This window comes from Cyanistes caeruleus, chromosome 7 (assembly GCF_971803275.1).
Source record: "Cyanistes caeruleus chromosome 7, bCyaCae1.hap1.1, whole genome shotgun sequence".
NCBI lineage: Eukaryota > Metazoa > Chordata > Aves > Passeriformes > Paridae > Cyanistes > Cyanistes caeruleus.
This window is the reverse complement of record NC_141707.1, coordinates 19,033,256-19,055,652: the sequence shown is the minus strand read 5'-3', so window position 1 is coordinate 19,055,652 and position 22,397 is coordinate 19,033,256. Positions and strand designations below refer to the sequence as shown.

The 22,397-nt window shown below is 38.6% G+C and overlaps 1 protein-coding gene across 3 annotated transcripts in view; it reads right to left on the bottom strand.

Moving 5' to 3' along the window:
• Positions 1–22,397, bottom strand: part of PDE11A (phosphodiesterase 11A) — a 105,560-nt gene that overhangs the window by 64,649 nt on the left and 18,514 nt on the right. For all 3 annotated transcript variants that reach the window (XM_086898023.1, XM_086898025.1, XM_086898022.1), the window contains exon 3: positions 1,996–2,085. In XM_086898023.1, coding sequence (XP_086754149.1) covers positions 1,996–2,085 — 90 coding nt within the window. The remainder of the gene's footprint in view (positions 1–1,995; positions 2,086–22,397) is intronic.

Genomic DNA, 22,397 nt, shown 5'->3' with positions numbered 1-22,397 from the left:
TAGCAGTGATCCATTGAAATCTTCATTCAAATAAAGTTCTTAATCATTATGGCAATAAAATTGAAGTGGGAGTATCTGAAGAATGAAAGAAGTATTCCTTAGCTCACAGCTGGGCACAATCCAACTCTTAGCAAACAATGGGAACCTTTCAAACTGTTTCACTTTGTTCCAAAAATGAAGAAATAGCTGTAATGCAATGCAATATGGATTGAGTTGCTTGATTTTATATATTGAATTTTCTAGGACATTTAAACTCCATTTTATACTCTTATTACCCACGTTTATTCTCTTATTACCCATGTTCTTTAGTGTCAGTGCTTTAAAAGTAAGGCTTTCCCCTCTCATTTCATCAATTTAAAAAAAGATAGACCATGTTCTTTCTTACCATGGGCCCAAAGAAGCTTGCTGTTTTCTTTATTCTCATATAGACCACTGACACTAAAGAACATCAGTAAAGGTAACCATATAAACTGGAGTGGTCTTAGCTCTTCTAACATAGTGGTTATCAGCAAAATGTTGGCTATAGTTGCTGGAAGCTGCCACCATTAAGGTCTGGCTTCATAGGGAAGGCACAGTACAGGCTTGTGCACCACTTGGTACTTCCCAACTAACTTCAGCCATGGACCAGGCAAAGTTAAACACCACCAATAGGTCAGAAATATAATCATGTACAGGCCACCACATTGCTGTCCAACAGCAATATTTGTTACACCTTGCATGGCTGAAGCAGCAACAGGAAATGAAGAATCTCTAACCCAATTTACCATAATTTACCATTTTTCAATGAAGAATGGGAATGCCCCTAACACTTTTCTGCTGATTATCTCCCTCAGAAGATTAAATGCTGGCTCCTCAAAAGTCTGTATTGTTCCCTGCAGTGTGGAAACCTGTAGCAAAATTTAGGTCTTTGTAGTCAAACAATTATTTTATTTGAACATCAAAAAAAAGCCACAAAACCCCAAACATCCCAAACAACCAACAAAAAAAAAACACCAAAAAAAACTTTGGCAGACAATCTTCTTTTTTCCCCACAAGTCTCCTCCAAATTTCTTCCCCAAATATAATAGTCTGTTGTCAGACCTGGACAGAAGACAAGCTCAGCCCAAGACCCACAAGAAACTCAACACCTCATGACCCTTAAATATAAAGTCATTAGAAAGGGCCATTGTTATTTTTCAAAGTAGTGAAAAGCATTAGTTTTCATAAATTAAAGCACCAAAGTCATGAATATAAAAATGTCATAGCCCAATATACAGATCCAGACTATTGTAGTTACCCCTACCTTGCGAAGAAAGAGTAGGTTCAACACTACCAGAGGTATTGCTACTCAAGTTTTGGACCTGTGATCTAAGCTAACAAAAATATGATTTCCTGTCATTGCAGAAATGATAATAAAAAAGAAGCCAACCATTATTAAAAACCCCTCAAAATTACCAATTTGTTTCTTCAAAAAATAAAAGACCTGTCTGACAAGGGAATGACAGGGGAGCTCAGCATTATTTTCACTTCAGAGCCTCCTGTCCCAGTGCGTGTATGGCAGCAACAATCATGAGTGTGTTTTCTATAGAGACATGCTGTCAAAACCCTTCACATAGAGGGTTTTTTCCCTTGCTTAATTTTATAAAGATATATCCACATTATTTACACATGAACTGAATATTTAAAATTCAGGATTGAAAAGGCTTGAGATTAGTAGAATTTTATGAGAGCTTGGATCTCTGCCTAAGTAACACTTTCTCCTGCGCTGTCTGTGCCACAGATGCAATTGTTTCAGCACCAGAAAACGTGGAACTGACATCAGGAAACAACAGCCACTGCTACAAGTGTATTTCCCTCCCACACTCTCTGCCTGCTGCCTCAATCAAGGCAGGGAACTTTTGAAAATACAATCTTTAAAATAAAACTGTCTGCTTAGCAAACACATATGCATAGCTGGAACCTGCAGGAACAAAAGACAAAAGTTTGATGTTGGTCCACTACACATTTTGCACTTACCCTGCTTCTGTCATATTCTTTCCTTGAGGCTGCAAATAGCTGGGCATTGGATATGGCAATCCCACAGAAGGGGAGGTACATCTGCATCACCTAGTATGGAAAGAAACCTGCAGTCATTAAAAACAACTGCAATTGTTTATGGCAATTTCTTACCAGGAAAGAGACTTAAACTTAGGGGAGGCATCACAGGAAGGTCTCAGCTCACTCTTCAGCAGAGCACTAAACACAAAACAAAATTATTATGGGCAAGGCACATCCGATGCATGGAAAGAGATCAAATGTCTAGGAAAGAACAAATACAATTAAGTTCACAGGTCCCAGAAATCCAGGTCCTTCATAATTTCTCTGGGCATCTGTGGATTCTCAACTCTAGAAAATGTCTTCTGAAGACCACTTTAAATTACTGTAGACATTACAGCTTCCCTAGAAATTATTTATTATTTCTCTGGATTGCTTTTTTGTTCTGTGCTCAAGAAGCAAGCTCAAGTCACATTCCTGATGAGGAATTCTACATCTAGAGTATATGGATTTTGGAGAATACCAGCACCATGGAACACAGCACATTGATCCTACACTATTAGTCAGAAAACTAATTGTCTTCTCAAAGAAGGTTAAAAAAAAAAGTTTAAAGAACATGCTTGAAAAATTGAGCCTGAATGTATATATTTAAAAATACTGAAAAGGAGGGATTGGGAACATAGTTTGAGGTGCCCAAGATGATTTTAGGTTGGCTGTGTGAAGTCCATAAACTAGACCAGTCAAACAGTTGAATATCTATGGGACTAGCGCTTCACAAGGATGACAGTACATCAAAGTCTAAACCCATCATTTCTTAGCCACACACTGGTAACAAGTCTGTAACATACTGCCACTCCTGAGTGGATCCCAGGCTTAGGTCTGAGATTTTAAGTAAATTTTACAGCTGCTGAATAGCCTTAACATCTGCGAAGCCTGTGGGAATTGAGGCACTCTGCTGTTTACAGAGCCAAAAGAATGCTGCAGCAGCTAACCTTTCTTCTCTTTGGTCTGTCTGTCTATTGTAAGAAATCCTCTCTGTGACAAATTTTGGCATTAAGAGAGTGGCATTTGTCTTTGAAATTCTATTTAATTAGAAAAATACTGCTAACCCAGAGATGTGGGCTATTGAAATTATCGGAGGAAAGAACCCAGAAGAACAGAAACAGCAGCAACTGCTGTTGGACTTTTTCTGCCTTGAACACTCCAGTGGTTCCATACCTGCTTAGTCTGTGTTTGAGTAATGTTGAGCTTCTGGAAAGGATCCTCAGATCCTCTGAGTCTTGTACCTTTACACCTGGCACTCTGTCACAGTAACTGCAGACTTTAAGGGTGCACATCTATACTGCTAATTTAGAAACACCCTACTTTCATCCTCTTCCCATCATGATTGTCTCCAAAGGAAAATGGCACTTTAGACTCTACAAACACTTATCTTTTCAAAGAGGCAGTAATACTGAAGTAGCCAACTATCACACCAGATCTACAGGACAGAGTACATAAAATGAAAAATATAGTACAAGGGTAAAAAACTGGTAAGAAGGATTAATTTTTTTAATGGTCAGAGTTTCTCTGAGAGAGTTTTGCATATTTCAGTTTAGTTTTTATTTCCAAATGAAACAAAAAAACCCCTATCTATATTTTCTTGTAATTGTACTAAAAACCACAGCCATGTACGAGATCAGAGCAGAAAAAGTTACCTTAAGAAAAATCTGACCTTTAGCGAAATTTTGAATATCATAATGAGACTGGATACATTTTTACTTCATAGGTAAATACTAGTATTTATTGTCTGCACACTGGAATCTCTGTTCCCAAAATTAATGTGGCCCTGTGACAGTGGAAAGCTTGAGAGAAGCTTATGAACCTTCAGGCATCACAAAACCAGCTAGCAAAAATGTCATTTTCGTGAGAAGAAAATAAAACCTTGCAATATTGACAACCACTGGTCTCTGGAACCCAACCTCCCAGGCACTGGCTCTATACAGAAATTAGCACATATAAAACACTGTTTTATGAAATGTTAAGAGCCACTGACATCAATCACTCTTTTCACCACTCAGACTAATTGTGTAAGGCATAGCGCAACTAAGAAAGGCACCAAGTTGTTTAAGAAAACCAGTAGAATAAATGAATGTCAACAATTATGAGGAAAGAAACTAAGAAAAAACCTGCCAGGTAGAGAGGAAACACCCTGTGGTTCATTTATTCCTGTTTACATAAGACTGACAGAACAAAAGCCTACTGTTCCTCTTTTGTACTCTGAATGGTCAAAGTGTAATGCAAATTGTAATGCAGCACCCAGTACACAAACAATGAAGATGTTTCTAATGGTAGCTGACTTCTAAATTAGACTTTTTTGACCAAAGTTGTTCAGTGGGATGGAAAGCAGTTACTGCATTATCATTTCAGATTACAGATTTAAATCTGCAGTATTAAGACTATTTTACAAGCACCTCTTACATGTTTATGCTACCACTGTGGACATTCCATACAAATATGGAATAATTTAATATTCAACTCTTATCTGTCTGAGCCACAGACTGTAAGGAGCTGCTATTTTTATGCCAGATTCACAGTTCAGGGATTTTCCCCCCAAAGAGAATAAAAAAAGTTGAGGAAATGGCAAATAACACCATGGGATAGACACATCTTTTCCCCCCTCCTTTTAAGTGACAGATTACTAATTTACTGGTGCTCCAAGGTGAAAACTGGCCCAAAGGTTGAGTATGCAATGTGCACAGTGTTAAACTCATGGAAAAACACAATATACCCTGCAATATACCCTTCTGACATACATAAGGTATTTTCCCTTTGTTAAACTATATAAAAATTAGTTTTGAAGCAAAATGGAATAGATCTGAAACAGAATTTCCTTCCACATCTATTTGGAATTAATTAAAGGATAAGATTCTGCAGATTTACTAAATCAATTTTCTAAGAAAGGAAATAGGCAGAATTAAAAAAAAATCAAAACCAGCTTTAACAGATGTGCCTTATTAAATTATTTTGGCTAATAGGATTAGTTGCAATGATTCATCAGTACTGTGTGACATATTGACAAACACATCAGTAAGGGTGTAATAGTACATTTTATAAAAATGGTGTTTAGGCTGAGTAACAACCTAATGAATGTGAGATGTTGAAAGAGCCTAGTTTTTGTTGGATTGTTTTCATGACAACTATGAAGCATTCAGATACAGTAACTTCAGATTAACAAGTTTGTAATGTGAATTACTTGAACATTCAGGGTCCAGGTGACCTGGCTCAGTTTCTTTAAATTAACCTTCCAATAAGTATCCTTGGGTAGCAGCTACACCCACCTCACAAATTCAATATTTTATCAGCACAGGAAACCTATGAAAAGATGCAGTAGTAATGGGCACTTTCAATATCTCACTTTTTTCTTTTTTAAATTCTGTTATTTCATTCTTGTATGTTAGGAGTATTAAAACACAACATAAAGGAAACGGTATAATTACAAGAAGTTTTAGAATTCAGTTATGTAACTACTTACATTTTCATCTAGATCTTGAAGATTACATATCTTTACTTCAAAACTACACCAGTAAGATTAAATGTCTGCCCTGACATAGTTACTTTTGGCTTCCCACAGGATATATTTCCATTGCTTTAGTAACTCCACACACCTCCAGACTTGTATCCCCAAAGTTAGACCTTCAAATCTACAAAAATAACTAAAGCAGAAGCTTGATATTTGGAAGTATAAAACAGATAGTCTTATATAAAGTTGATATTCTGCAATATTAACTACTCAGACAAGTAAGCTACAAACTGTGCTTTTTAGTGGATACTTCTATTTTATGGCATCAGTTTAGAAACACACCAGTGCTCTTCCAGAATTTTAAAGGGCAGTCTTCCATATGTTTCCTCTTCATAACCACAATTTTACAGGCCAGAAGTTCCACACCTGGTTGCACAGTTGTCAGGGCACATCAGCATCTGGACACCTACACTACAGCAGCACAATGTCTTGAGATGTGACACTCATTTTCCTTTCACATAGCTTTTCATAGATAATGAGACATCATCTATGAAAATGTTTCTTAGTGTTCCTCTCAACTGCTAAAAATTAGGGTTTCTTCTCATCACCTGGGTTTGGATTTCACAATAACTTCACACAGGTTACAAATCTTTTTGTCATCAGAAACAGGACAGAGACCTCTGGCCAAGCTCTTTCTGACAATGTGTGTCATCAAGAGATATCACTTTTCCCTTCACTGCACAGCCTGGGGATGAGGGTCCTTATGGAATCTGCAATCTTCCTTTGCTGGGTAAGAAAAACCTCTGCTGGTTCCAGCTGCAAAAGGCTGTTTTCTAGAATTGGGTGCCTCACAGGAAGCAAGCTCTGAAATCTTCTCTTCTGAGAGGAAGGCATAAAAGCGACGAAGTTGCACGCGTGCAGACCTGCAATGCAGGAAGTTATTAGCTAATGGTGAAAAACAGCCAGTGCTGCAATGGCAGCACACTGCAGAGGTAAAATGTGAGTTTCACGCTTGCTGGCTGGAAAGCAGCCCTGACTTCAGCCTCAGCAAACGCAGTGACATTTACCCTGCTTCCCCCACACACGGCTTTGCCCTCACGGAGCCTGTCCGAGAGCACAGGCTGCCATAACTATCCACCACAGTCTAACTCACGGCTGCTGGCATGCTCCAAACACCCCCTGCCCCTGCAAGGAAAACACAACACTTCTGGTGTCTGACAGAAGAAAGCAGCTCCTCAGTAGTGCTTGTGTACTCCCCCTGGCACAAAGTCCAGGCTCAGCTCTCAGCAAATGCCTGTCTGGTTCAGCTGTTTTCTTTAGCGGCCACAAGAGCCGCTTCTCTTTGCACAGCTCGCGTGGTGAGCCTGTGGGGAAAGGAGCTAGGACAGCCTTCCTAGAAAGAGAAGTCCTTTCAAAGGAAATGGTTTTGCTATAGTTCAAAGTGATAAATGTTTTGTGGCCATGAAACCAAATCAGGGAAGCTAGCTGCCCTTTAAAACATTTCCTAATGTGTTCAAAATAGGTTCAGAGAATGAAATATTCTACTGAATTCTGAAAGCAATAAACCAAATCCAATTGCAAAATGGTTAAACACAAGCGCTCATCCAAATTCCATTACCTCCTGCCTGCTGTGCAGGGTCTGGCTAGCCACACATCTGATAAAATCTAATTATCATCTAAGTTCACAATTCTAAGAAATGTTTACCAAAATTATTTTTCCACCCTAAGCATGGAAAGAACTATTGGTTGGTAAAAACACTCCATGAATTGTAGGTGCCCAAATAGGGCACATCACTGCTTGTATCACTGAACCTGCAGAGGCTCCTGGGTCAATCTTCTACTGGCCTTTTTTTTAAAAAAAAAGTTTGTATTTACATGTGGTTATTAATACAGTGCCATAAAAATGTGCTAATGCTTGCAAACATACAGCAGCATCTCTGCCCTGTAAAGCTCGCTATCTGACTCTGGAAGCTTTTGGTGTCTGTAAACAGCCTGAAAAGGACCACGGGAGCAATCCTTCAGCACTCTGTACTTGCCTGCCTCACAGAATTACTGGCACGCATTCAAACTAGATAACTGCGTCACCAGACAGATTACAAAACATGTCTCTGGTAGAAGCAGACTTATTACAGTTTACAAACCTGACTCCTATGTAGGTCACTGTCCTCACAAGCCGTGGCACTGGGAGACTGTTGCATGCAGGACCAAGGGGCAGGAAAGGGTGGGAGTGCAGCCAAATGTGCTCAACTCTGACTTTTCTGCAGGCCCCATCACTCCCCTCTAGTCGTTCAATACAATCTCATCTTCTCTCTTTCTGCTATGCACCCAAGGTCTTTAAACTGGGAAAACAAATGAACACATTGAACTTGATTTAAAATAATACACCTGCAAAACTGTTTGTACAGTCAGAACACATCTACATCTCATCTTAATTTTTTCTGGCAGGTATTTGAATATTTCTGGACCTGGTCACTTTACAGCTAAATATTATCCATTATTCCCATCACTACCAGGGTGTGAGCCTCAAAAAAAATCTGAACAAGCCATGCTGAATTATACTGTCCAAAAAACCAAAATCATTGGAAGTTGCTATTAAACCAATTTTTAACAATATTTGGTAAGACATAAACATTTTAACATTGCATTAAATTTAGCACCCGGTATAAACTGAAAAGGAGAATAACTGTACTGTAAATTTCCTTACAGCACCTCATTTTAAATGGTGTTGCTCCAAATGAATCTGAAATATGAAAACATTTCTGCTAAAGGCCAAAAATAAATATACGTTAAACGGCTGCTATTCTAGGACCCAATCATCTGAGATCTCCTACATGCAAAATCCAGCTATTTTCTCTGGAAATGTCTCTATATTTTACACAAACCTGAATCAGTGATGCCCACTAATAAGCCCCATCCCAGCAACCACATCAAACTGCCACTCAGTTATTCAACATATGATATTAAGCCAGGATTTCCAGAGGGGAAAATGAGGACAAGACAAGGAAAAAAGTTACACAAGGAATACCAGTGGTTCTATTAGAATCAGAAGTGTATAAACTGAAAAAGAGCAGAGGTAGCAGAAAAGGAGCATCACCATGGCAGTGTAAGCACCTGTAAGGCCAATGCCTGGCATCAGCACTTAGCTCCAGGGCTTCAGCAAATGCACATGGAGCTATAAAGCAAGGAAGCCTCAGCTTGCAGGCAGCCTGAAGGAGGGCTGCAAACTTACAGCAGTTTGATTAAACCAGTGAACCAACATGTTTCTATGTCATAAACATACTGACAGCCACAGAGACTCCTCACTGCAAGGGCGACTGAGGACTCAGGTCTGGATGCGGAGGTATTGGCTATGTCTGTGGGACCACCTGCAGACAGAAGGCCATTAAATCAACCCAATAGTTATAAATGTCCTTATGAACTCTAGAGTTTCTACTCATTGGACATTGGCAGGGCTTTGAAGTGCTAAGCAGCTTTTATTAGTTCATCTGAAATAACAGTGATAACAAGTGATCACAAAAGGCCATGAATCCTCAAAGCCACAACTCCCACCCACAAATAAAGTTCCTCTCCTTCAGAGGATGAACATCAGTTATATTTGAAACATCTAAATTATATCATCACCTTAAAAAAACCCAAAAAAACAAGCAGAGATAATTCACAGAGGTCATTTCACCTGTGTAATGCTTTCCAAGAGGGGCTGTTACTGCCTGGCTGCTCTGCCCTGTTTGAAGAGAAATCACTAGAGGCCAGCCCCCAGGCACAGGAGCCTGCAGCTGTTATGTAAGGCAGGCAGCTCTGCAGTGCCTAAATCTCAGTGTCTCAAAGCACTTTGGCAGACAGACCATCAGCAAAGTTTTACAGCAGCGATATCAAGTAGTAATTTTTCTCTAGAGACAGCAAAACTGAGCCAAAGAGAAATTAAATGATTTCTGAAGGGAGGAAAAAGGTCAAAAAGAAAGATTTTGTCAAAATTTTGGAAAGACTCCTGGCTCCCATTATGCTTGAATCAGTGGAACCAGCTTAATAAATGTCACTGCATGAGATGGGAAGATCTTGGTATTGGCAAAGTGAGAGCTGTGAAGACTGATACTACTAATGCTAAAAATGGGAATTGCAGATCAGAATTTTAAACTGGCATAGGAGAACTGGTAAGTATGACCTCAAAGCTATCTTTCCTACAACACAATTGCAGACTTTGATCTTACCATTTCAAGTTGCACTCGTCTGCCATCTGACAGACAATATATATAATTATTGACCATGCTAATTGAATGACATTGAAACCAAGAGATCAATTCCATATGCTTCCATACAATGAGAATGTCATCTTCAAGTCACAGTTCTACTTACAACTCAATTACCAACTCCCAATTCTTGTTCATGATGAGAAATAGATTTATTCACTTACTTCCTGCTGCAGACCACAAGTATTAAAGTACTCAAACTGAAAACTACTTCTACTAATTCGTGACTTATCCATAACTGAATGAAGATGCCTTCTTTCACTTTTTATATGACTTAAAATATTCTCCTTGGAGCCACAGTGCAGATATATACAGAATGACAAACTGGCTGAGGCTGGATGGGGCCTTTGGAAGTCCCCTGGTTGGTCCAACACTCGGCACTCAAGCAGGGCCACCTAAAGCTTTTTGCTTAGGACTTTGTCTAGACATCTTTAAAATATTTCCAAGGATGATGATTTCACAACCTCTCTGAGCAACATGTATGTCTCTCTCATAATAAAAAAAAAAAGTATCCTGACTTCCAGAGTTTTCTGTGTTTAAGCATATGTTCATTGCCTCTTGTCCTGTCACTTGGCACCACTGAAAAGAGCCTGGCTATGCCATTTGTATCCTACCATCCCCTATTTATACACAGTGATGAGACCCGACCCCCCCCACCATGAACATTCTCTTCTCTGCTAAACACTCCCAGCTCCCTAAGCCTTTCCTCACAGGGGAGGTGCTTCAGTTCCTTAATCCTCTTGTTGTACCTTGTTATATTGGACTTTATCCAGTACATTCATGGACATACTTGTACTGGGAAGCCCACAGCTGGACATGTCGTGTAGTCATGAGTGAAACTTATCCTGTGGTTGCATGAATGCTGTGTGCAGTTTAAAAAAAAAAAATTTAGCTAATTTGTATATAACAGTTTGCACTGAGATCCCAGTGATACTAGTAAGTTTTTATTCAGGTTCTTCTCTCATATACTTCAAGATGTGTTTCGTGATATTTGAAGAGGAAATTACTTGAACAGTAGCCTTTTTTCATATCAGACTTTGTTTAAGAGAGAATTTTCCTGGCAGAACTTACTGCAGAAGCCTGATCCTTTGCCATGCTGAGCTCCTCTTTCAGCAAGGTGGGCATTTTTGCCTGACTGAAGTAGCCAATGTCAGCAAAATCCTTCCAGCTGAAGTTCCAACTGGAACACAAAAGCCTGAATCTAGCACATTAACCAACCAGGTAACACTGTGCCTGGTGTGAGTAAGTTTAGCTCACCCAGCTTGTCACAAGCATTAAAGTTCCAGGGGGATGGAAAGGGTTGGTTCTGTTCCACCAGAAAAAAATGTAATGCAATTTTTCTTAAGTGATATGCATAACTTGGTGACAGCTTAAAAGAAAGCCAGGGAGTCAAGACACCAACTGTATTCCCTTACATTACTGTTTGTCAAACAAGGCATCTCTAGTGTTTCTTAGGCAACAAAATCTTTACCCTCAAACAGAAGCAGTCTTCAACTGAGTAGAAATATCCCACAAAGGACAACAAATAGCATAGGCAATTCTTCCTTTCATCACATCGTTTTGTATCTCTCTTCCAACCAAGATGCATCTGTACCTTGACCCTTTCTTCCATAATACATAGAAGCACCACAACCCAGCATAATCACATCATACTTTTTACATATATCCCTACTTTATTTTGTAGAGTTTCTACTCAACACTGGTAAATTTGCCAGTGGTCTTCTACATTTGCCTGTTTCAAATTTATGTATATTTAGTGGCTAATATTGTCATGGCACTTCATGCTGGTGACACCTGTCTACTCCTCACAGAGTTCTACAGAGAACTTACTTTTTTTTCCACTTTTTAAGATGAAAAATAATGAAATAAGGAATGTAGTGTATTTTCAAAGTATCATAATTTTTTTCCTTAGGAATGTAATGTTTCTGCAAAAGCACAGAATCTTATTCTAGCAGAATTGATTATACAACTAGACACACTTGACACATGCTATTATTTGAATCTGATTATACAAATTAGGTAATCTGAATTGCTATCAATTATAGCATTTCCAGACCTGATTAAAAGCATTTCTAACATATATTGTAATCTGTACCCATTACATTGTGATAATGTTTCACATTGTGATAATGTTTCACATAAGGAACTAAGGGAATAAACCCTACAAACCTTTGCCTTTAAGAAAACAGCTCAAACCCTCATGTTCAGTCCATATCTGAGGAAGAAAAAAAGCATCCTATAGTAATAACATCTTTAGAACAGTTACTATATAAAGTGATGGAGAGTTTGCTGGAAGGAAACTTACCTATAAATCTAGACAGTCATTCTTAGTGGTTTGAGGTTGGCAGCTACTGAATTGGTGACAAATGAAAAGTAACCTGATTCCAAGACAGTAGAATAACTTCTAAAACCACAAGAAGGAAGAAAAAGGCTAATTTTTATTTGTTTCAAATGAAATGAGATTTTGAAAGACCGTCACAATGTACAGAAAAAATCCTGAAATGCTTTCTTAATAAAAGTGTTTACAGAAAAGTATGCTGAACCATTATATATTACCTCTCCTTCATTATGAGCAGTTTCAAGAAACAGTATCAGGAAAGTAGCTGAGACAAATACTACTCTGATTTACATCACTGTGAGCCTGCAGTTATACCTCTGACATCTTTATTTGGATTTACATGGCTGCAATTTACAGAATTTTGTTGTCTTTAAAAATGTGGAAAGGTGGTTGAAGCCTCAGGCCATTTTTAATCAGATCTGGCAGTACTAATTTCACTGAAGGCAGGCTGACGTTAAATTGTTTTACCTTTTCCTGGCAATGTCAGTCAGAAGAAGCTGAGCATAAATATTAACAGAATTTCTGTGTAACCAGGTAATTTTAAATACAGTCTGAATGGTTTGACATTCCCTGCTTTTTCTATAATGATATTCTACATCGACCAGGATGTCCAAATATCACATTTTACTGCATGCACAAGAACATGCCAAGAGAAAAAGGAAAGGAGATTCTAATCTCTGCACAGAACTCTGAATGTTAACTGTAATTCCAGTGACAGTAAGCAAAAAATATATGGTACCTTTTGGTAAGACCTAACATCAAAATTTTAAAGTGATCCAAACTTGTGCTTCAATTTTCTCTTCCCTGCAAAAATAGGAAAAAGAAGACATATGGCAAAAAAGACTGTCCAACAAATAGTAAAATGTGCAACTTATGAAGATAAACAATGATTCAATCTGCTGTATTGAAAACATACCAGTTGTAGGATGCAAATGTGCTTTCATACGAAAAAGGATTCACTTCTCTCTTTAAACATTAGTTATAAAAATAACTTGAATCCTGTTTGAAAATTCAGTTGTTATGCTGGAAACCCTCACTTGGCATCAGGACTCAAGGTATCCCCTTTCAGCTCAAGTTAAGCCTTAAAAGGATAAAAATTGCCAGACCAGTTAAAACTAAATCAGGCATGTTCTTGAACTAAGAGTTCCTTTTCTCTTTCCTTTGAGTTCTCTCCAAAACCAGCACCTTATCCTAAGTGCTATTTTGGTACTGGTGGATTTCTTCATTACACCCTCCATTAACTCTGCAACCAAGGAGGTCAATATCACTCACTGTTTCCAGTTTCAATTCATGAAATTTTAAAAAGAAAATCAAATAATAATTTGGATATTTTCTTAATACCTTAGAATTTACAAGTATGTGTTCTAAAACAATGATTTACAGAAAGCAGCTTTGACACACATTTGTGTATCTTTATTGAAATTTTGATAATTAACTCAGTAAATTAGTGACTTACAAAACTGCCTTTTGAGCATGACTGATCAACAAAGTACTGGGAGAAGCACTGGATTCCATATTACTGCACCTTTGAGTTTTAAGTCTGGGTGGGCTTCAGCATCCTCACTTGAAAAATTTATATTCTGTGCTGCAGACTTCAAGGGGCTGATGGAAGTGTGTGGGCTGGTTTGGATGTGAGCCATACTTTTTCCACACATCATTGTGTCTCCTGCACTAATGACTCACACCTGCACATGCTGCTATCTGATTTCTAGACAAAGTTATTTATAAACTGGAAAAAGCACTGCCAAAGTCTGGCGGTGTAACTACACCAGTCATTATTTACCTAAAGCACTTGTCTGTGAAGCACAGACAATTTGGGAACACTGAGTTCACTCACCTTTGAGAAGCCACGAGAACTGGATGCAGATTCTCCCTGATAAAACCCACATTGCAATTTTATCCTGAAGATTTCTATGGATTTGATGTGGTAACACACTACTTTTCACATGGCTGCAAGCTAAGCATAGGCTTCCTAGGACCCAGACACACAGAAAAAAATCCTATCTTCTCTCACAGCAGCTACTGGAACTATTTCCTATAATGGTTTTTTATACTTGGAGACTTGCATGTTGCAGACATTAAAAAAGAGGTATTTTATTTAAGCAAAAATACGGTTGCCCCAAGCTTATGATTAGTCTTGCCTGCAGTGACTCACTCACTGGTCCAGAAAAGTATTTAAATTTCACATTACAGTCTCTGCCTTCAGACAGTTCCCCAGCGCTCAGGTTTTGCTAGCTGTGATCGTAGAAGCATCAACATTTGGTACCAATTACATATCTCTTTCTCCTTCTTCTGCAAGTGGCCATGAAGTGTTTTTACTACAGCTTCAGATTATGCTATTTGTCTTCCTTTCTTTCTTTGGGGCAACTTGGTGAAGAGCACAGAAGAAGAACAGTTCAGAACAACTGCCTGAATGACCTCTCAGTGAGAAGAGCATTATGAAACACACAACGGGTTACATGCTCAGAGAGATGAAACAGTCATCTGCTGCAGTGTGAATTTTCAAAGATGTTAATCTCACGCCTGGTAAGCACACAGCATCCTGCTCCTAAATTCTAAAAATCACACAGTGTCTTGAATCTTGAAGTGATTCTGCATCTAAAGAAAGCTCTAAGTGAAAAAACAAACAAAACAAAAACACAAACAAACAAAAAAACCCCAACAAAGTCTTTATGCAGAAAATCAGGCATATAAGCAAGCCTGCTCCTGTTAGTTGCAGACATGCATTTTGCTTCCAGCAACACAAGGCTCTTCCACACATATACTTACATGCATTTCTCACTGTGTGCCTCAGAAGAAAAACCGTAAGGGATTGATATCAATGTGGCTGTTGAACAGCACACTGGAGAGCATTTGATTTCAGGTAGCTGAGTTGTGTTCAGAAATCAATATGCTGCTCTCTTGTTGGTGCAAATTTACTGATCTTAAGGGTTTGCTTCTGCCTATGTTATTAGCAGCTCAATACGGGGCCAAATTATTTTAAACTTCAACAGATCACTCAGCAAAATAAGGCTTTGCTTCCAGTTAAGTAGTATCATAGTTAATTAGCCTTTAACTACTATCAGAGTTAATTTAGCTTGATTCTGTAGTACTATGGATTAAAATACTGCACAAACTGAGTAAGGATATCTTTAAGCTACAGAAATAATAGGAAAACTATTTCCTTTCATCATACAGGATATGGTCCCGTCATAGATATTTTATTAAAAAGTGCAAGAATAGAACAATGTTCTTTGATTTGATTAGGGTTTGAGTAGGTTTGCTCTTTTTTTGTCTTCATAATTTTGGACTGCACAAAGTTGACATTAATCAAGCAATGAATACTCACCAAGGCAAGGCTGTCTGATCAGGGAAGTGCCCTGTGTCGTACACCCCTGCTTCTTACAGCTGAGTAGAAGTGCAACAAAAATTATCTAATTCAGTTCACTGCACGTGTCCATATTTGCCCTCCTTCTGCTTTTGCTCATTTTCCGTGTGTTTAAATATTTTCCCAATGCCCAGTATTTCTTACCTGCTTAAGAAACTACCATTCTTAGTTTAGAGTATCTTTTGATGTGCATCCAGTCTTGTTGCAGTTCTTACACCCACTCATTTTCCCATCTTTTCTGTCTTCTTTTTTAGTTTATTCTCTTCTCAAAATTATAATTTTCAACTTCATCTCTGCTCATGAAGCAACTAATTTATCTAATATTTCTAAAAATTAAAATTGCCTTTAATTAATCAGGTGTTTTTTTAATATAAGAAATTCACTACTTCCTTTAAGAAAGTATTTTCTTTATTCATGGAACTACAACAGCCTAAGAAAAAATGGGTGATTTTTGCAGGCCTGCCTGTCAATTGTCCTGAAATACTACACAGTCTTGTAAATGGGATTTGTTCTTGCTACTTTTTCATGACAGAATTTTTACCAGTACCTGTGTCACAGTGAATTTTTATGGTGTTTTTAGGAACTGAACTCAAAGCATAAATTGATTTCACTGAAAAAGACCAATAGATGGTGCAGTACTATCAAATCCAAAGAATCAAAGAGCTCTATATCCTCATACAAATTGCCTAAGGCATTTTATAAAGAAAGAGCTTTCTGCAAAGACTTTATCCATTCTGAAAACAGAACATTTTAAATTTGTAACTGTATATCTGATTTCATATGCTGGGGAGAAAAAATCAAGAACAAAACCAACTTAACAAAAAAACCCAGGAAAAGACCCCTCAAACCACTGGAGAGAAAAAACAAAAACCAAAGAAATAAAAAACCCCCCTACACACACTTTTTCAATCTCCTGTTTCTCACAGCGGCTGGTCTAACAACTAGCCTTTTCTGTCATTGGCATTGCTGCTCCTTCCTTCCCCATCTATCCATTTTTACCCCGTGCAGATTCATGGAAAGCCAAAACCCAAATCCAAAACTACAAACCACATGAAAACTGACAGGCTTTTCCTATTACCCAAGCTGTGTATATCCCAGCTCACAGCCAAGTGGCAAGAATTCCTTTCCAGAACTTTAATGTTCAATAGCTTGTCAAAGAAAATATTCTCAAAAACAGTTTGAGAAAAAAAAATATTTCGAATACACTAGAAGAAAAAAGGTAAAATTCAAAGGAGTTTCTTCTTCATTCACCTTAAATATCTATGAAGTGATGAAGTGATAAGTCACTGGAAAAACATTCTGTGGGAAAATGTTCAGCCACTGTCAGCATCTAACAAAAGGAAATATTGTTCAATTTTTAGTAATTGATGATACTGCTAGGCTGAAGCACCAATACACACAGAGATGCCGGATAACTTCATGGACAAACAAAAAACTGTTGAGTGCAAGCCATTTCTTGGATCAGGTAACCATAAAACTATTTTTGATGATACCTGAAGCACACTTAAGTCTCTTCATCTTGTCAGCCTCAGAAGAACGCTGAAAAGTGGGAGGCAAGTAAGGTACACAACAAAGCCAGGACAAAGAAATAGCAAACATTGTTTGTTCACTGTTTAAGGCAGCTACGAGAAGCCTCTCCTAGGCAGGTGCTAGGATCAGAAGCGCACGTAAGCGAAGCTAGGCTCATCAGGATGTTGCGGGGAGGAGGAGGGATGCTGAGGGTGCCCGGCCCGGAGCGCGCTCCTGCGGGGAGCGCCCGGCCCGCGCCACCGCACCGCCAGCACGGCGGGCTCCATCGCGCACAAACAGCACCCACACAACGCGCTACGGGCTGCAAAAACAGCAGAAACACGAAGCGATAGGAGTATCTGTGGAGTATCTATGTGCGCTCGCTTCAGTTTGTGGCATTATCAGCACCGAGGAGGAGCGCAAGCCACTAGAGGGGGTGAGACCCTTTTCTGGCAGCACACGAGTGCGAGCACAGGAGCGCAGGATGCTTCCCAGCACTCATCGCTGTGTCCTCAGCCTGGCTCTGCCACAGCTTTTCGCTCCCTCAGCCCTCTCCTTCCCTGCCTCCACTTCCTCTCTCCCTGGCCCAAAAACCAAAAGCGGTAACAGTTTCTCTATCCCGACCTGTGCTTCTAAATGCTATTTACAATCAGCCCGTCCCGGTTTGTTTGGGGTTTTTTTTTCTGTGACAAATGAAAGTGGTAAGGTATCAGCATGCAGCTCTGGTTACTGCAAAAATACAATCACAAGACCACAGATTTGAGAATTAATTCAGTAGTCCCACTGCCATATTAACAGCAGAATTATAACCCTGCCATTAGGCATGGCAGCAGATACTCGCAGCAGCGGCTGCTGCAGGGATGACTGTCCTCCAAGAAAAACAGAATCAACTCACAAAATTAAAATATTGAGAGAAAAGGAAATGCAAAATAATTCCATTAAAGAAAGAAACCTAACACAGTTCTGCTGTTGTAAGCCTGCCATTGTGAAAGATGCATCCAGATACACAATGTTCCAATTATTGTTCCTGATATTCACTTTCATGATTCACAGTTATATTCAAGTGTTCACAATTATATTTATATAAAGTCTCACTGTAACTTCCCATCAGAAGTACAGCAACTATGCCAGAAAAGCAGGTTCTGTTTAAAAATATTCATGAGATACCGTTTTAACAGTCAGATACTTCCTGCTCCAACATCACATTCTACTATAAGCATCTAACATTTAATCTTTTTATGCAATCAAAAATAGATCTTAGTATCTGACTTGACATATCTATTCTAATAAAATCCACAAAACTGACAGCAGATGCAAAACAGAAGGCCATGCATATTATAATAAAATTAAATTAGAATCAATTCTGATTATTCATCTCTAGTTCAGTTTTCATTAAAAGAAAGTCTAAGTACCTGATGAAACAATAATTGAAGTATTTTGTTTTAATATTCAGGACATAGTACTGAAGTATGACATCAGTGAGGAACATGATCACTGAGTAGTTACTCAGTAAAACTCATTTTCACATTCATTTTATTGACTCCTTCTTATACACAGAAGCTCATCAGAAAAGTTTCTCACCATTCCTGCTCTGAGAATGGAATTTAATTTTTAAATATCAATTTTAATTTTTAAAGAATTTTAAAGCTGTAATTGGTTGAGGGGATAAAAAAAACCCAACCAACCACTAACCCCCACCTCTTTATTCTTCCAAAAGTAAGCATTAATGACACAACTTCAAACTGATAGCTGAACACACAAAAGGCTCAAGCTCATTCCCATAGGCTTTTATGGTGGCTTTTCATATCTCACTGGAATGGCCTTTGCTGCCTATGTATGGTGATTTCCTAAAACCCCCCAAAGAAAAATAGAATGCTTTCCATTTCTATATGAACTAGTTGTTCTGGCAGCAACTACTGAGTTCATCACCCAGTGATGAGATGCTCATGAAAGCACACAAAACCAGAGGTTATTTCTTTACTTACAGGGCAAACTACAGTCTCTACATTACATGTTTTTTCCAAAACGTAGGTTAAAAACAGTTGCTCTAATTTGTTAATGAGAAGCTCCGTGCCAATCTGCTGGTTTAACACTTCTGCAGGCAGACTTCAGCTTTTGTAAGTCATCCACATCTTCACTGCTCTAATTTTAACAACTTTTTGGTTCAGAGTTATTTGATATTAAGAGATTAAGACCTTGGAACAGCTGTATTATAGAGGTGACATTTCAGCTTCTGTGCATGCCCAGTAGGGTAGCAACAAACTTTGCCACCGCTGAGAACCAAAATTTCTGGACATTCAGGATTAAAAGTGAATGTCTTTACACTTTGAGTTGAAGAAGCCCTGAAACCCTAGGCTAGAGCAGATTACCAACCTTTGTAATTCAAGCACAAAAAACAAGTACCCAGGCCCTACTAACTTTATTTTGTGTTTGGGGTGACAGAAAAAGAAAATTCAGATTGTGTTTATGGTAACATGTCTAGGCAAGCTACCTCCTTTCAAAGCCCCCTCTCCTTAGTAGGGGGTAGTACCATATTGACAGCTGTTCTGCTCAGTGGGACAAGTCTGCAGGACTGCTCCAGCTCAGACCACAGCACGTGGCCCCACTGTCCTGCAGGATACCCCACATGGCAGCTAGGACACCCTCAGCTCTTGGATGTCCACAAGCCCATCGCTGTTTGGCACTAAAACCATGCCACAACACTGTAGAGCTATTATCAATGAATTTGCTTTGTAACCATGACACCAGCTTTGCAAAATGCTAGTCTGTTTTTATACAGCAAGAGCTTTTTCTAACCAAGAAAAAAACCCACAAAATCCTACACAAACCCCACCCCAAAAAACCAGAAAAGAGAAAAAAAACAAGGTTTGTTTTCACCCATTATACCACATGGACAGCAAATTGCCAGCAAATTAATACTAAGGTTATATCTGTGTCAAGTTTAGTCCAAAAACTTTAGCCTTAATAACTGTCAGTATAAATATTGTTTTGTTTCACTAAAAATATATGTGGATAATTATTCTGAGTAATAATATTCTCCCTCCTCAGAGACCAAATTAACAATTAAGGGTCCTACTCAGAGCTTTCACAAAGTGCTGTTAAATGAAGCATTCTTCCTGGTGCCCCACCTCTCTCACTGTGTTCCACAGGAAACATTTTTCTAAATACAGTTCAATAAACCTGTTAAGTGCACTGCATCATTTCCTGCCTGAAATTTCTGACCCAAATTCACTATTATGAACAGTGTGGCTCAATTCTCTTACAGTTCCAACAACATTTTGACTACAAAAATCATCATAATATTGTTTTAACCCTAGTTTAGTTCTTGCCAGCTATGCAAGAGATGCAACATTATTATCCTTAATGGTTAAACTACTTCAGCTTTCATAATTTCAGAGAGCTCTAGTCTAGAACATGTAATCTGACTACCCAGTAACTCTTAATCCTGTTGACTAATTTTACTGGTAACCCATATTTTTCATGCTTTGTTGTATGTTGGGGTTTTTGAATTAAAAACCCAGCATCCTCAGCCATTCAAAGAGCTGTGGAATCTTTCATATGAACAAATACAAAATTAACAATCAGCAAAATGAACTAGCTAGTTAAGGGACAAACAAAAGGTTTTATTCATGGTAATGCAGTGACAGCAAGATGACAACAGAAGCAATGAAGGCACGCTCAGGCTTTCAAAAACAGTTCTGGGCATAACCAAAAGGTAGTTTTAAAACACTAAGAAAAGGGCAGTTGCTTCTTTTTACACACAATGTACAGGATACTGTGAAAGTTACAAGCTTTTCTTGCTTCAAGAAATGCCTGAATTCCTAAGCAGGAGATCCCTGGGGTGGTATTAAATACACACATAGCAAATAACAGTACATTGCTGGGCTATATGAGAGAAATGCCATCCTGTGCTTGCCTCATTCCAGGCATTTGCTTTCAGCTGCTGACAGAGAAAGGTCTCCTGAAAGATGAGGACAACAGTTTTATTCATTTGTGGCCACAGATTTAACCAGCCATCTCCCAGATAGAGGGGAAGCACATGGCTGTATCCTCCTAACAGGCATCACAGCTATACTGCAGCTTGCATACTCCAGCTGCTGGATGCAGACAGGAATTTCTCAGGTGGACAGTTGCAGAGATAGCATGGAGGAGGGCTGAATTCCTTCTAATGTACAATCAGGAGTTTGATGGTTAAAGAGCAGCTAGACTTTTGCAAACCAATCAAAGACAGGAGAGTGGCATAATTTTCATGGGCGTGAGAAACACTATAGGCAAAGCTGGGGACAGAGAAACTAAATACTATATGCAAAGCTAGGACTATTAAACAAACTGCTGAAAAGGATTTTTAAAAATTGTTTTGGCGTTTTTTGAGCACATCTGTTCAAATAAGAGATGCTACATGCAAAGAAAGCAGTCAACAAGGCTTCAAAAGCTCAGATTGAGTCAAAAAGAAGGAAAATTATTTCCTTATTGTAAAGTAAGAATACATAAAATTGAAAGTCTGATAGCCCATATGGAACCACCTAATGCCATTTTTAGAATTATGTTTCAGAAGAGAAATCACTGTAAAGTGATTTGCTCAAGGGGATACTGTGAATCAGAGCTAAAACAACAATACTGTTTTAATTACAGTTTCTTATTAAGCATGTATTAACTTGCTAAAGGTCAGAGGTTGACTTGATTTTTAGCAAAATTATTTGCCAAGAAGTTTTCAATATCTCATCGTGTAACCTATAACTACAGATAGGCTCTGCATCACTATTCCAGGGGGAAATGCTTTTGATGGCAGGAGCTTCTGTATGAACACTTATTCTGCTTCAGGAAAGATAGGCAATTCACAGGAGATGCAAAATGCTATTTTCTAAAAGTATATCAAGCCTTGAAGATATTGTGAAGAACAGCTGGGGAGAACTGAATAGGCTGAAAGGAGTTCAGAAAACACTTCACTAGAGACCAAGTCCTCCCATCCTACCCACAGGGCACATATCCAGTGTCAGAAATAAAGGCTTCACCAGCTGTTGACCACAAAGGTTTCCTCTAACATGCTTCTGTAACAGGGCCCCAGCGCAGATTTCACTTCAAGCAAACAAGATTTTTTTAATAAGACATCTGATCAAAATAATTTACTTGGTTTAAGGGAGTTTTGCCAAGAAAAGAAAGACAGCAGAGAGTTAAAACTTTATTCCTTAGGTAATGGAAGAATAGGGCTTCCTCCAGAAAAAAAACAACGAAAAAACCAAAACCAAATCAGCCAACAAACAACAAAAACTACCTTTTCTGATCAATTCCTTATATAGGCAGTACCTAAGAGTTACACTGTAACACAAGTATACATCATAGCTTTCATGACCCGCAGGCTTTCCTTCTGATGACAGATGTATCAAACAAAATTCTAATCCTCCAGAGCCTTTGTATTATTGTTGT